This window comes from Haliaeetus leucocephalus, unplaced genomic scaffold, assembly GCF_000737465.1.
Source record: "Haliaeetus leucocephalus isolate CR32 unplaced genomic scaffold, Haliaeetus_leucocephalus-4.0 Scaffold840, whole genome shotgun sequence".
NCBI lineage: Eukaryota > Metazoa > Chordata > Aves > Accipitriformes > Accipitridae > Haliaeetus > Haliaeetus leucocephalus.
The window spans coordinates 3,313,335-3,326,600 of NW_010973276.1; the positions used below are offsets into that span (position 1 = coordinate 3,313,335).

At 47.4% G+C, this 13,266-nt stretch overlaps 1 protein-coding gene across 1 annotated transcript; it reads left to right on the forward strand.

Annotated features, from left to right (window-relative positions):
* Positions 1–2,129: 2,129 nt before the first annotated feature.
* On the forward strand, positions 2,130–10,791 carry MORN3 (MORN repeat containing 3). The gene is made up of 5 exons (XM_010582183.1): positions 2,130–2,274; positions 2,952–3,109; positions 5,225–5,384; positions 8,066–8,250; positions 10,723–10,791. The coding sequence occupies exons 1-5, from the start codon at positions 2,130–2,132 to the stop codon at positions 10,789–10,791; spliced, it is 717 nt and encodes a 238-aa protein (XP_010580485.1).
* Positions 10,792–13,266: the final 2,475 nt, after the last annotated feature.

Consider the following 13,266-nt stretch of genomic DNA (forward strand, 5'->3'; position numbering starts at 1 on the left):
TCGCAGCTGGTGTCGGGGTGGATGCACATAGCTGTAGCTTGGCTTTTCCGCTCCGCTAGCAAGGGGAGGACAGACGCGAGCCGGCAACGTGTGGTTTCATGTCCTGCAAACCCCCAGCCGTTGGCAAATATTGGTGAGATCCCCCTCTCCGGGGGCTGCAGCCTTCAAAGACGAGGGAGGAACTTAGCAGCTGTGCTGTATCCCATGTTTGCATTGCAGAAAAACCATCCTCTGCGGCAGGCTGCGACTCCGTCATACCGAGAGACAGATCCTGCCCTCGATGTCCTCAAACCAAGATGCTCCCAGGTGAGTGGCATGGCCAGGGGACTCCAGCTGCCAAGTCCTCCTCTGCCCTCACAGACAACCCCGTCCCCAAAACACCTGCTTCAAGGGTTGGCAATGTGGTCGTCTTCGCCTTCCCACCTCTCCTTGAGGTCGGTGGAGGAGGTACCTGTGTACAACAGCTGAAGGGGGACTGACCAGCCGAGAACTCGCTTTCCAGCCCCTCTCCTCCCACTGCAGCCTGGCAGGAACCCTCGTCCCCTCCCTGGATCCGAGCTCACAATGCAGTGCCCGGGCAGGTCCCCCAGCCCTGCCTGCACACCCCTGGCCCTGCCTGCGCTCCTCCAGACCCGCCTGCATTCCCCAGAGCCCCACGGTAAGGAGCCATGTGGGTCGCGCACTACACAACACAGCTGTGTTTTGGGGAGGAAGGCTCATCCTGGAGACAGAAGTACTCTTTTTAGCAATGATATCCCCCCAAATACCTGCTGAATGACCATTTCCTACAGCTACGTGGAGAACTGAGGATGAACGCTAACTATATTGTCTTAGCTGTAATTTCTAGCTTATATTCCCTAGCAAGGACCCGAAGCACCTTCCTTTCCCCTCTCCTCCCAAGCTCCATGCTTTCCCCCACACTGGGCTCTCTGGCATCCAGAACACAGCAGGAACAGGAGCTCTGCTCTGCCAAGAAGGGAGAGGGGCAGCAAAATCCCTCGGTATGTCTCAGTCCAGCGGATCAGGACAGAAGGGGGAGCCCAGGAGACAGTATCGGAGAGCATCCCACCCCGCCGGGCTCCAGCCAAGCTCTGGATGTTGAAGGCATTCATAGACACTTGCTTTTTGTTTCAATAGCCACCTTTTGGCTTTTCTTTATGGTTTATAGGAGACCACTCTCACCTCTGAGTCCGTGCTGGCGTTCCCGCTGTGCCGAACCGCGAGTCGTTCCATCGGCAATGCCCAGAAATCACCACCACGCCATACTCTGCTGCTGTCCTCTCTGTATTGATGGGCCAAAAGAGTTTCTTCTCCCATCTCTTCCCCCACGCTGATCCTTTCCCTCCAGACCTCTGATACCTGAATCACCATCCCCCCCCAGGGCCCATCATCCCCTGCCTGCTGTTCATGCTTTAAAACCCACGTCACTTCGGAAGCCACCTCCTTGGTGGCTTGTTTGACTGACGAGCGGTTGTCCTGCCCTGGGCAAGTCCGCAACCCTCTTTCCTGGTAGATGGAAACATTGTGGTTTCGACACCTTTTAACAAGACACCTGCAGGACTGGTATTTTTAGCAGTAAAGGAGCCTGAGCTACGTTACTGCTGGAGATATGAAGTGTCCCAGCTCCTGGTGCACCCCAGGGACACCGGCCAACTCTCTGACCTGCTCCACCTTGTGAATGTCTTCCGATGTCCTGAGATATTTCCTAGCAAACAAATAATTTTCTAATTTGCTTAAACGACTGCTCCTGCCTTGCCAGGAGCCTGGCAGGGTTTCGGTTGTACGGAGAAGGGGCTGCCTTTCCCTGTGCTCCTCAAGACCTCTGGCAGGTGCAGAGACCAATGCCCACCACAGACCTGACCTGCTGAGACCTATTTAACGCTTCCTAACAACCCAGGCTATGCTGTGAGCCTATTTTCAGATAGTGCTGGTTTGTACTTCAGTATTTTTAGATACCTTGTGTTTGTTATATCTCTATTTTACCCCTCCAAAGCCAGACATCAATTACTGACTCCAGTGCCTATTAAAGCATAGCTCACAAATAAACTGCTCTGCCAGTACCTGCCTTAGTAATTTCTCTCTCATTTATTGCTGACAATTGTTTGTTTTCCTCTCCAGCCATGAACAACATGCCCATTGTAAAATACCCCAGGGCTACAGAGCCTCTCTGGCATGAATGGGACAGGAAAGCACAGAAATGTGGATTAAGACACACAGTCTATGCTGTAAATGGGGATCAGTATACCGGCGAATGGCTGGACAACTTGAAGCATGGTAAGATACACCATTTTGAGAAAAAGTACCAATTTAGATGTCTTTACAAAAGTTCCTAGGGGCAGGGAGTGGTCAGCGGTTGTATATGCTCCTGGAAGACCATTCATTCATGTATGACTATAGATATATCTATGTTATGCAAAAATGTACTCAGAAATATTCCTGATAGGTAACTTGAAGAGCTTTTGCATGCACTCAGGGGCAATTATCTGATCTATCTAGACAATAGATGTTAAAAAATCCTCTGCAAACACAGCAAACTGCAGTCAGCTCCACGCACCGGGACGTGCCCTGGCTGCACAGTCCCTGGAGCTCTCTCGGCTCCTGACTTGGCTTCAGGAATATTCATTTATCCTCAAGCTGTGGCAGGTGCTGCAGAAGATAGAGCAGAGGAAGAAGACCCTGACCGAGCCCTGAGCAGCCAGAGCAGGACAGGCTTGTTTACAAGCAGTAAACCAGGGTTTGGAAAGATTTAAGTGCATTCAGCAAAGGCCACACAGGAAGCCCCTGATCAAGATTAACGATGGTTCCGACTCAGGAAGCTAAACTGAATCCCAGGCATAAACCTGCCTCGGTGCAGGGAGCACCGCCTCGCCTGGGATGGAGCTGTAGGAAGGCAGCCCCCTAAACCCTTCTCTTAACAACCGCAATGGTCATTCCTCTTCTTCGTTAAACAGGTAAAGGCACCCAGGTATGGAAATGCACCGGAGCTATTTATAGCGGTGACTGGAAGTTTGGGAAGAGGGATGGTTATGGCTCATACAGCATTCCTGACCCTGTAACCAAGGAATACAAGAAGGTGTACACAGGCTGGTGGAAAAATGACCGAAAATGCGTAAGTGAGATTTCCTGTGCATGCCGGTGGTGAGGCGGTGTGCCCCAAAACATGGGGAAGTGTTGGGTGCACACATGCAAAAAGATCACTTAAAATGCTGATTTTTCAAATACTGAGGCTGAATTGAAGGGGTATGGGGAAATGAATGTGTGGAACAAGACAATGAAAGCAAGAGCAAAAGCTCTGGTGTTTAAGCCCTCTCCCCCTGCCCTCCCCAACCTCGCTGCTCCTGCCGTTACTCACTTCTCCACGTCAGATGCTGTAGGAGCTGCACTGTGTCCCACAGCCGGCAGCAGGGAAGGAGCAGCATGACTCCAGGCAGAAGCTACAGGAACAGATATTCCTCCAGGCTTGGGCTCTCTTTAAAACTTAATTTGAACCTGCAGAAAGCCCAGGAAGCTTCAGAAGTAAAAACCCATCATTCATAAAAAGCCAAGCGTGGCCAAGAGTGCCCTGTCACCCACCATCTCCTTGCTGGAGTGGGACTCATGCCACCCATCCACTGGTGACCGGGCTATAGCCCCGACCTCCCACCAGCTGCTGCAGAGCAGCGATCGCTGCTCAGACTCACCTGCAGCTTGGCCAAGCAGGACAAGAGGTTTCATGTCCTGTGTGTTAATCCTCCCTACCCATCCCTTTCATTCCTCTCATCCTTGAAGCAGTCAGAGGAACCTTTATCATAAGCAGTGCAGGAAAATGTACTTTCTTCTGGGAGTTTTACAGCACATTAGACAAGTAACGTGAGTTCTTTTGGAAATTAAGCCTGTCACATAAATCACTGGTTTTTCTAAAAGGAACAAAATGAGGAAGTCATCTGGTGAATATGACTGCAATCTTATGTGCAAAATCCTTGTAGGAACGTTTTCTGATCTGCCAATGGAAACCTTGTGTTCGTTTTTGTGTCTGCTCCTAAATTAAATTAATTTCCTCTTACACTTCTAATAGGCGTGCGGCTCTATGGCTCCAGTCTCTTGGAGGGAGCTTCCCCTCCCGTTCTTTGAGGATATATTTTGCATGATTGGGCTTTGGTGAAAGATTTATAATGACATCCAAATATAACTAGGGTTGTTTTTTTCTCCTACAGAAGTCTTCCCTTTACATCCATGCAGTTTAATAAAATTAATGCTCAGAAAAATCAGTTATTTCCAGAACTGATTTCATTTTTTTTTTCAGAGATAAATTAACGCTTTATTCCTATGGGAAAACTGATTAGTAATATGTAAATATTTCTTACTGCTATCACTCCCCGGAACAGGGGGTACCTCTGGACTTCTCTTAATGGCAAACACACACATAACACCAACACCTCCTGGGATCCCCGGCTTGTACACACGCAGTGGTCTTAATTCAGAAGTTCACCAACCAAACCTGCCAGCAGCATGGAGCCTGAGGAAAGAAAGCAAAGAGTGGAGATGGTTCAACGTCAGAGCCTCACCTGCCCTGCCGGTGTGATGCCTGCTACCCTGGGGAGCCTGGCCCGGTGCCTGGCTGCGGGGAGACACGGGTGGCATTGCAGCCTGCCGGTCTCGCCGCAGGTAGCCTTCAGGGCTGCCTTTAGTTTCTTGTAAAGGAGGAAGGAAGCGAGGCAAGGGGCTGTTTAGGACATTAGCTCTTTGGGGGTATGGATGGAGAAGGCGGCAAAACTGTTTCCGTGGTTAGCATTACTTAGAGATCTTTGGTCTGCCCAGGGGCAAGGGAAGGAGATGCCCAGCCTGGGACATGCTGGGCTGTAGGAAGCATCGTCAGGGTTGAAAGGCATAAAATCCCCACATTGAGAGACAGGTCTTGTTTATGCTGCCTATTCCCAGGCAGCTTTATATTCTAGTAAAACCTGCTTTTAGCTAAACATTAGCGGCAGTCATGCCAATAATAACATACTGAGATATAAACCTGAGGTTTTGTCGTGGGAACAAAATCATTTGCCAAAAAAAATCCCGTACCACCACCTCTTGTTTCCTCCAACACAAGAACGGCCACTGAGCTGGGCTGCCAGCAGCCACGTATAAGAGTAATAAGCAAAGGAATAGTGTCTCAAGAAAGTAATGTCCCAAAATTGAACATGGACACCTTTCAATACAGAGGCTCCTAACCGGCCATCTCTGTGCTGCTCTCCAGGGCTATGGGGTGACATTTTACGCCAGCAGGAAGCGCTACGAGGGCGAGTGGAGCGGTGGGCTGCGGAGCGGCTGGGGACGGATGTACTACCCAGATGGCTCCATCTACGAGGGGCAGTGGCTGGAGAACAAGCCCAACGGGCAGGGGATGCTGCGGCTGCGTAAGTACCGGTCACCCTCGCCCAATGTGCCTGCCTGCCCCCTTCAAGGTATTTGGTGTTGTGCTGCTTTCCAGATGCCTCTGCTGTCCAGATTTCTGGATGCTACATCGCATCTCCTGCACAGCCTTGTGGCAGGGTTGCGGCTGCTCCCCTGCGTCATCCCTCCCCTCCTGATTTGGTGTTGGAGGAAGCACAGGCTGTGCAAGGGCCGGCGTTGTGCTGCTCAAGCCCACACGCAGGATAGCTTATTTTTGCTGTGATTTACATTTAAATGACTGAGATGGTTAGGGTTAGAGATAATATACTGTTGGGTCAGAGAAGAGCAAATCTCTCTTTTCAAGCCAGGCACTTTGCCAGACATACTTTCCAACTGCTGCATACCAAAGAGGAGTCCACTTTCCAGCACAGGAAAAAAAAAAGAAAAAAAAAAAAAGAGAAGTTTTCATTTTGAGTTCACTCCATCCCCTCTCTTACTTCTGACACTGGCTCACGTTGAGTGAACACAGGGGTTTCATTAGTACACAATCCCGTCCCAGAAATAACACCGAGCACATAATGAATTGGGAATGTTGGGGGCAATCTCAGCATAAAAATAGAAATTTGGAAATTTTTTTTCCCTTATTTTGCTTGGAGTTTAACACATTTTTCCCCAAAGCCAAGAATCCCAATCCTTTGCAATACAAGGCCCTGCATTCCAGGAACACTTGAAGAAATATTATCTCCATATTATTATTCATGTCTTCTATTTTTTTTGCTTGGAAATGATCTCAAGGCTAGAAATTAGCTAAGCAAAGCAGCAGGGAGGAACGAGCACGACCTTCACTGCACATCACATGCACGACTGCGCTCTCTCTGCTGACTGTAAAGTCACTCTGGACAGATGGTTCATCCAGATGAAATCAGCACCCGCTTCCAGGGGTAACTCCTTCCACTGATCTGCTTCACTCCTGTCAAAGTCACCCTTGGTGTTATAAACTGACGGCCCCTGTGGGCCGAGACACGGCCGACACACCATTTCAGAGCCCAGTTGCCTCCAGCATAGCCTGCAACCGATTGCGAGCTGGATTCCTTTTGGTTAAAATTAGCCAGAGCAATTATTTCATACCCACAAGCTTAATGTATTCAGCTCAGCCACTGGAAGTGTGCCCACATGCCAGCAGCTTTGCGATGGTGAAAGAAAAGGAGTTCTTCAGCGGAGGTCACGATGAGCTGCAGCTCAAGATTAAATTGCTTGTAGTGGCAGCATGCCCGGTGAGGGTGAGCTCGGCTGGGAGCACCGCGCCGATTTGCCGCCTCTGCTACAGCCCGTTGCCGAACGGCTTTTAAACCAGTGCATTGCATGTCTGCAGAGATCTTGGCTGCGAGCAACACAGCCTCTCAGATGCTGCGGGAGGAGAGCGGATGGGAGCAGCCGGGCGCCGCCGTGCAGCCAGGGCATTCGATGGCTCCTCCATCACAGCCGGGTCTGTGATTTTGGTGGTTTCTGAGTTGTCAGTGGCTGAAGAGCAGAAGCTGAGCTGCTCCCAGCAGTGGACAGAGCAGGTCAGCATTGCAGATAAGCACACCACCAGATGAAAGCTGAAGATAACCACAGACAAGGCTCCAACCTGTAAACCAGACCCTGCCTGAAGAGCCCAGCAGCCACGCTCCCCAGAAGCATTTTTGTTTTTTCCCTCTTGCCTTACAGCATTCTGGCAATCCCCAGCTCTCTCTGCAGCACTGTGCGGGGTACCCTGGTGCTTCAGCCATCTCCTGCCATGAAGAATGGCAGAGTTCAGCTAAGAATTAAAGATATTTCCACTAAGTAACTTGGTCAGAAATCTCCATGGTTTTTGGCTTAGAAACACTGTATGTAGGAAAAGAGGACAGCAGAGGATTCCCCCAGTGAGAGCAGGGTGGCCTGGATGTATCCCAGCCCCAACATCACTGTGGGTATGATACCCCTTCTGAACCAGTGTCCCTGGACGAGGCTGCTCTCTTCCCCTTGCAGCTCTGCTTTCCCTGTTGGTGATGGATGGATGGATGGATTCCTGGAGAGCAGCAGAGCACCCAAAAAAACCTCTCTCAACTTGCAGAAAAACACCAAGAGATGCAGTACAGCTGGAAAAACAGTCTGCAACTGATTGCCTGAAACATTCAGACACTCACAGAAATTCTTGCCCTGTAATTCATTGAGGAAAAACATAACTACAAGTATTATCTGAAATCAATATTATTTTGGCTGGACAACAATCAGACAGTGCAGCTGTTCCTTGCCCAGACAAGCAAACCTCTTCAAGCCAGAGATTCTGTGTGATTTGTTGTAGTGACAAATCCAACACGTGTCCTATAATTTTTCATGTTGTGAAGAGTGACTCACTGACTAGTCCCTTACCCCAAGCTCACTTGCTCCACTGATAAAAATTAATGTCACCGTGAGAAGAACAAAGCAGGTGAATGCAGTTCTTGTTCCAAGTGGGCAAGCGTGGGCTCCTTCCACAGCCTTTTCTCCCTCTGCGGCACAGCAAATGGAGCACTGCGAAAGCAAAATGACACACCGTGCCGCAGCCCTTGTGAAATTAATAAGAGGAGCCAAAGAAATTATTTCCTCTTCTGTCCATTTGCTGTGTTGATCGGTTTCATTTGTAGCCCCTTAACGAAACAGTGCAAATTTCATGATCTGTTCATGTATTTAATTGCAGCAAATGAAAATCGGTATGAAGGAGGTTGGAAAGGTGGAAAGAAGCATGGCCCAGGGAAATTTTTCTACTTGGATAAGGGACAGTTGTTTGAAGGTATCTGGGCAGCAGATATACCAAAATGTGGAATTCTGATTGACTTTGGCAGAGATGAAGCTCCTTCCCCTACTCAGTATCCAATCCCAAAGGTAATCGCTTGGAAATTTGGGGTTTGCTAGTGATGTTTGCATTCATCAGTGCTCGGGGAAGCTCTCCAGGTAGCATTTCCCTCTTCAGGCGATTTCCCCCATGGGGTTCCCAGCTCACAGGGTGTGTGCTCAGAGTCTTTTGGCCAGCAGTGTCCTCAACAGCCCCATAGGGACCAAAGGCCCATCAAGCCACTGCTGGAGCCTCTTAATTGCCTACATCTGAAAAAATGCAGTTCTCATGCACCAAAACTGCTTAGAGACCTGAAGCAGCACAAAGGAAATGGGGACAATAGAGGCAGAGACAATAGTGGGATTTGCGTCAAAATCAAATGATTTCGCCAAGCCAAACTGCTGAAGCTGACTAGAACTTACTGAAACCCAAGCAGCTGCAGAGCTAAGATCCGCTATTTCCTTTACCTGGGCACTGTCCAGGGGCTCATTTGTGTCCAGCAGGATAGAGGGACATGCATATAGCAGGTGGGTGTCTGAGAGCCAACATCCTCCGCTCCCCTTTTCCCTTAAGGTCAACACAGGCTGTGGAGGAAGAGCCAGTCCCTGTCCCCGTCCCCCCCCAAAGACTCGGCAAGATGCACGAAGGGGCACACAGACACCCTGGGCCGTCAGCCTGGCAGCTGCCGTGTCCTTGCACATCACTTTGACACAGGAGCCGGAGGACAGGAGAGCCTATCCCCCTCTCCGTGTCCTCAGAGGAGGGCAGGGAACAGGGACCAGTAGGGAAGAGACGTGGCTCCAAGTGAAACAGCTGGCCAAAAGAGTCTCAGCCCAAATCCCCATGGTCTGCACACGTGAAACACAAAGACATTGCACTTCCAAGGGACGGTGACTGCAGGATACGGGTGGGGAAGCTCTTCTTTGCTTAGAGCCTAGGAGAACCTCACGGGATAACCACAGCACAATGCTTTACTCCCGAACACAGGGAACAGCACGGCCCTGTGGCAGGTAAAGCTACCTACCTTCCTCCTCTGCTCCAGGGACAAGGTTGTTGCAAATGATACTGAGCACACACAGCCTACCGAAGCGAACAGCTGTTACATCTTTGCTTCCCTTATTTTTTTCAAATCTGGTTTCTGTAGCAAGGGCTCTTTGAGCACAGCCATTTTTGACAAGCCAGTTAATCCTGTAAGTACTAGGCACCCACGGCAGTGCAGAATAATAAACACCAAATACTCAGCAGGGAAAAACAATCTCTATTTTGCAAAAAGCGTGAAAGGAGCAGTACTTCTGAAGCTAAAAATATTTACCTTACAAGGTTTATCAAAGGTCACCTGAGAACAGCCTCCTCAACAACCCAGCCCAACAGCCTGGGATGAACTGCCACTTCACTAAGGCAGGATGTTCAAGCCTGGCTGTTTATTTAACTCCCTGAAGACCAAGTTATGACCCAATTTTCTTCTGCTCTATGGGCAAAAAGAAAGCATCAACTTTCACTGACATTATTGTGCTTTCCATCAGAAGAGATTTATTGATCTCAGAATATGAGGGAAAGAACAGATAAAAGGAGAAAAATTGACTTCAGATTTTCATAAACCTTCTGTCAAATTACTGCTGCAAACAGCTGTTAAGAGAAAAGTAGATGACAGGTGAGCATTAGAAATTGCCAAAGCCAGGCAACTAAATAGTCAGCTTTTGCCTGGCAAGAGGCTAACAGCGAGGATCCAAGCTTCTGCATGGGAGAAGCATCACTGTCTGTCTTCATTAGCAGTTAAAAGGAACAAACGGTGGGGATGCACAGGACAGAAAATGTCTGAAAACTAGAGACCAACTGTCATAAGCTTTGAAGGAATCCAGTACGTAGATGAAGGGGTTGCATCAAGGCAGAATTTGAACATACCTGCAGAGATGGGGAAAGACACAACACAGTGGACTTGGGATATCTGCTGTTACAATTATTGAAGCCAAGGCTTCAGAAAGCGTAACAAAATAAATGAGAAAAAGACTGGATGTCTTCTGCCTGGAAGAACACACACATGAACCCCCCAGAAAGCATCAGGACATAAAGCAGGTCAGAGATGACAAGTTCCTGGCAGGGCTTTGGCTCTTCCTGCTCAAGAATCTGTGTCCAGTTGCAGGCAGGTTACATGACTCCAGACTCCTGCTTTCATGTGACCTTTAACGCTCACTTGGGTGACTGCATTTACTCACCTTTTAAAACTATAGGTGAGACTCGACAGGCTACAAATCAAAGCCAGTTTTGTCTAAGAATGTGTTTTGTTAAAGGGGAAACAGTCCACTCCACACAGAGCTATTTCAAGGAGATGAAGCAATGTTCAATATGCTAATAAAATTAGGAAAGTGTAGCAATGTTTCTAAAACAGTAATTGAAAGGCTGCAATACAAACTAAAGTCCTGATACCTGAGAGCTTCTCTTTTAATGCTCGAGTAATCAAGATCTATAAAACCTTAAGCTTCTTCAATTACACTGCATAACTGATTTGTATTCTTTTTATTTAGATTGAACTAGCTGATCCAGATGGTGTTTTAGCAGAGGCCCAGGCGATGTTTGATGACAGCCAAAATTAATAACCGGATGCTGAAGAAAAAAAAAAGATGCAAGATAACATGATCCTGGGTTACTTATTGAGTCTCAAATCCACAGTGATGTATCGTGTCATGGTCTGCCTCACGTTTCCGTCAAGGCTGCCCATGTATGCTTCATTCTGCAGGTGGCTTTGCTCAGAAGCCTCCTTCCACCCCACCCTCCCCTTATTTTGGAAAAGAAAGGAAAAAAAAAAGGCAGCGGGGGGAGGGAGAAGAGAGAAAAACCACAAGCAGCAAAACACTGCAAGCCAGAGTGAGCCTTTGCCCAGCTCCTCTGACTTATTCCTCCTGTAAAGAAATCGCACTCCTGTTGGTTTCAAGGTCTTTCACGTTGCCATAGAGAAGAAGCAGGGTTTCTATTACACGCTATAAAAGTAAAGCCCTAGAAAAGTACAGCCAAATAATTGCCCCCTTCCACCCACCCCCAAATTTAGTCCAGTACATACCTGTGACCCAAGATGGCTTTTGAAGTTATAACAGATCATGTTTCAATTTTTGTATTAATACTTTACTTGCCCTCTCCATGCATTTTCCATAACATGACACTGGTTCTCCTCCCTAACCTGCGACAATGCAGAGCACCAGACCTCACCCCAGCTCTGCTCCTCGGCCAGCCCACGTGCTGGACTCCCAGCACTCAATGGCACTGCGTGTTTCTACCCAATGCCATGGACCATGCGCCAAACACGCAGAGCTACGGCAGTTCTGATCTGCGACGTGCTGCTGAACATCTCCCATAAGACCGAAGGAAGGTGACACTGCAGCTGGCTGGTGAAAAACAAACTGTGGATGAGCGGGTTGTTAGTTCACCTGATTAATACCGTGCTTCCAAGCCATCGCCTCTTGTTTATACAGTTCATTCGATCCCTTGACTCTTCATGTTTTCTAGGCTGAAAGATAACCTACATTTCTATTTAAGCACTTGGAGAGAATAACAAAACAACATGCTTAGTCCCAAGATTTAAGGAGTGCTGACAGGAGGGAAAGCATGTCAACTACATTATATTCTTTACACCTGTCTGGATGAACAGGAAGTTTTATCTTTATATGACTGAAATGAGTAACTGAACATATTTAAGAGATCCTCAGAAACACACAGTTAGGATTAGCACAGTCTAGCTGAAGAGATAAGGGATAGAGAAAATAAGCATATTTTAGGCCTCTAGATAACAAATAATCAGCAACAATTGAGTATATTTTATTTCATTGAAGTATTTTATATCTAAAAAAGTGATATACAATAACCAATGTTTAAAATGCTTGAGGTGAATGCATAATACCATTAGTATAAATAAGGGCTAAAAAAAAATTTCTAAGTGCACTCTTAAGGTTTAGATCTAGTTACTGCCTCTGGCACACAGTTACGAGGCTGTGCCCACGGTGTAACTTTCATGACCGTGGAAACGGCTGGAAAATGAGAGAAACATATTCGATATCATGGCTTAAAGTGCAGAAAATAGTCAGAAAAACAGCTGTAGTAACAGCACCATTAGCTCAGAACCTACCAGCTTGAGAAAGTTAAAAATAAGGTTGTCCCACTAGCTTCTAATTCTGTATTTCTTAAACAAAACCAAAAACCCCACACTTCTCTGTCACTTTGTAAAAGATCCACAAAATAAAGAGAAATTCAGCTACTTATCCAGGACAGCAAGTAATCTTACAAAATAAACTTGGAAAATCTATTTTCTGGGCTTCCATTCAAAATAACATTGTAATGTTTAAATACACAATTTATGGACAGAAGCATAATCTTTAAGCCTGACAGCACCCTTTTAACCATTTGCTCTAGTGTGAATATTGAGTCAGGTTTTCTTCCTTTACTGAGGGTTTTTAAAAGTCTTCTTTCCTCAAGACAGGACTAGTATTCCAGTAAAGGATGAGAAAATATATTTTGTGCCTACTACTAAGATTTCATGTTTTGGAATGCTGCTTCATTCCTTCCAGTGCTCCATGAATGAACACCTGTGGGACTGCAGTCACAATTCTCACCATCAGCAGATTTACATCAGTAACAGAATATATTTGAAGCATAATGTAATGGCAGAGCTAGAGAAAATCCAGTTTGGCCTCTGTACACCAGAAGGACTTGTGAAAAGGGCAAGTGGAAAGCTGTTTTCTGCTTGTGAACCGAGAATGCTGCTGCAAAAAAAGCCCAGCAGGTTTTTTTACAGTTATTTTTCAGCATACAAACACACCACGGGTAACCTTGTCAACACTTTCCACTGCGGTGGTGCTGACATGAGAAATCAGTCCCATTCGCTTCATGAGGCTGCTTCAGTAGTAAACACACTCTGCCACTCTAACTCTGTAGACACATCCTACAGTTTGTAAATATGTCAGGATAACCTGAGATGGAGGTTGGCCGTGAGAGACCATGTTCAGCCCAGGCTCAGGCAGGTACAGCTCCACTGTATTGTCACGTTCATTCCTCTCTAATTTCAAAATCCCAGGTTTCTT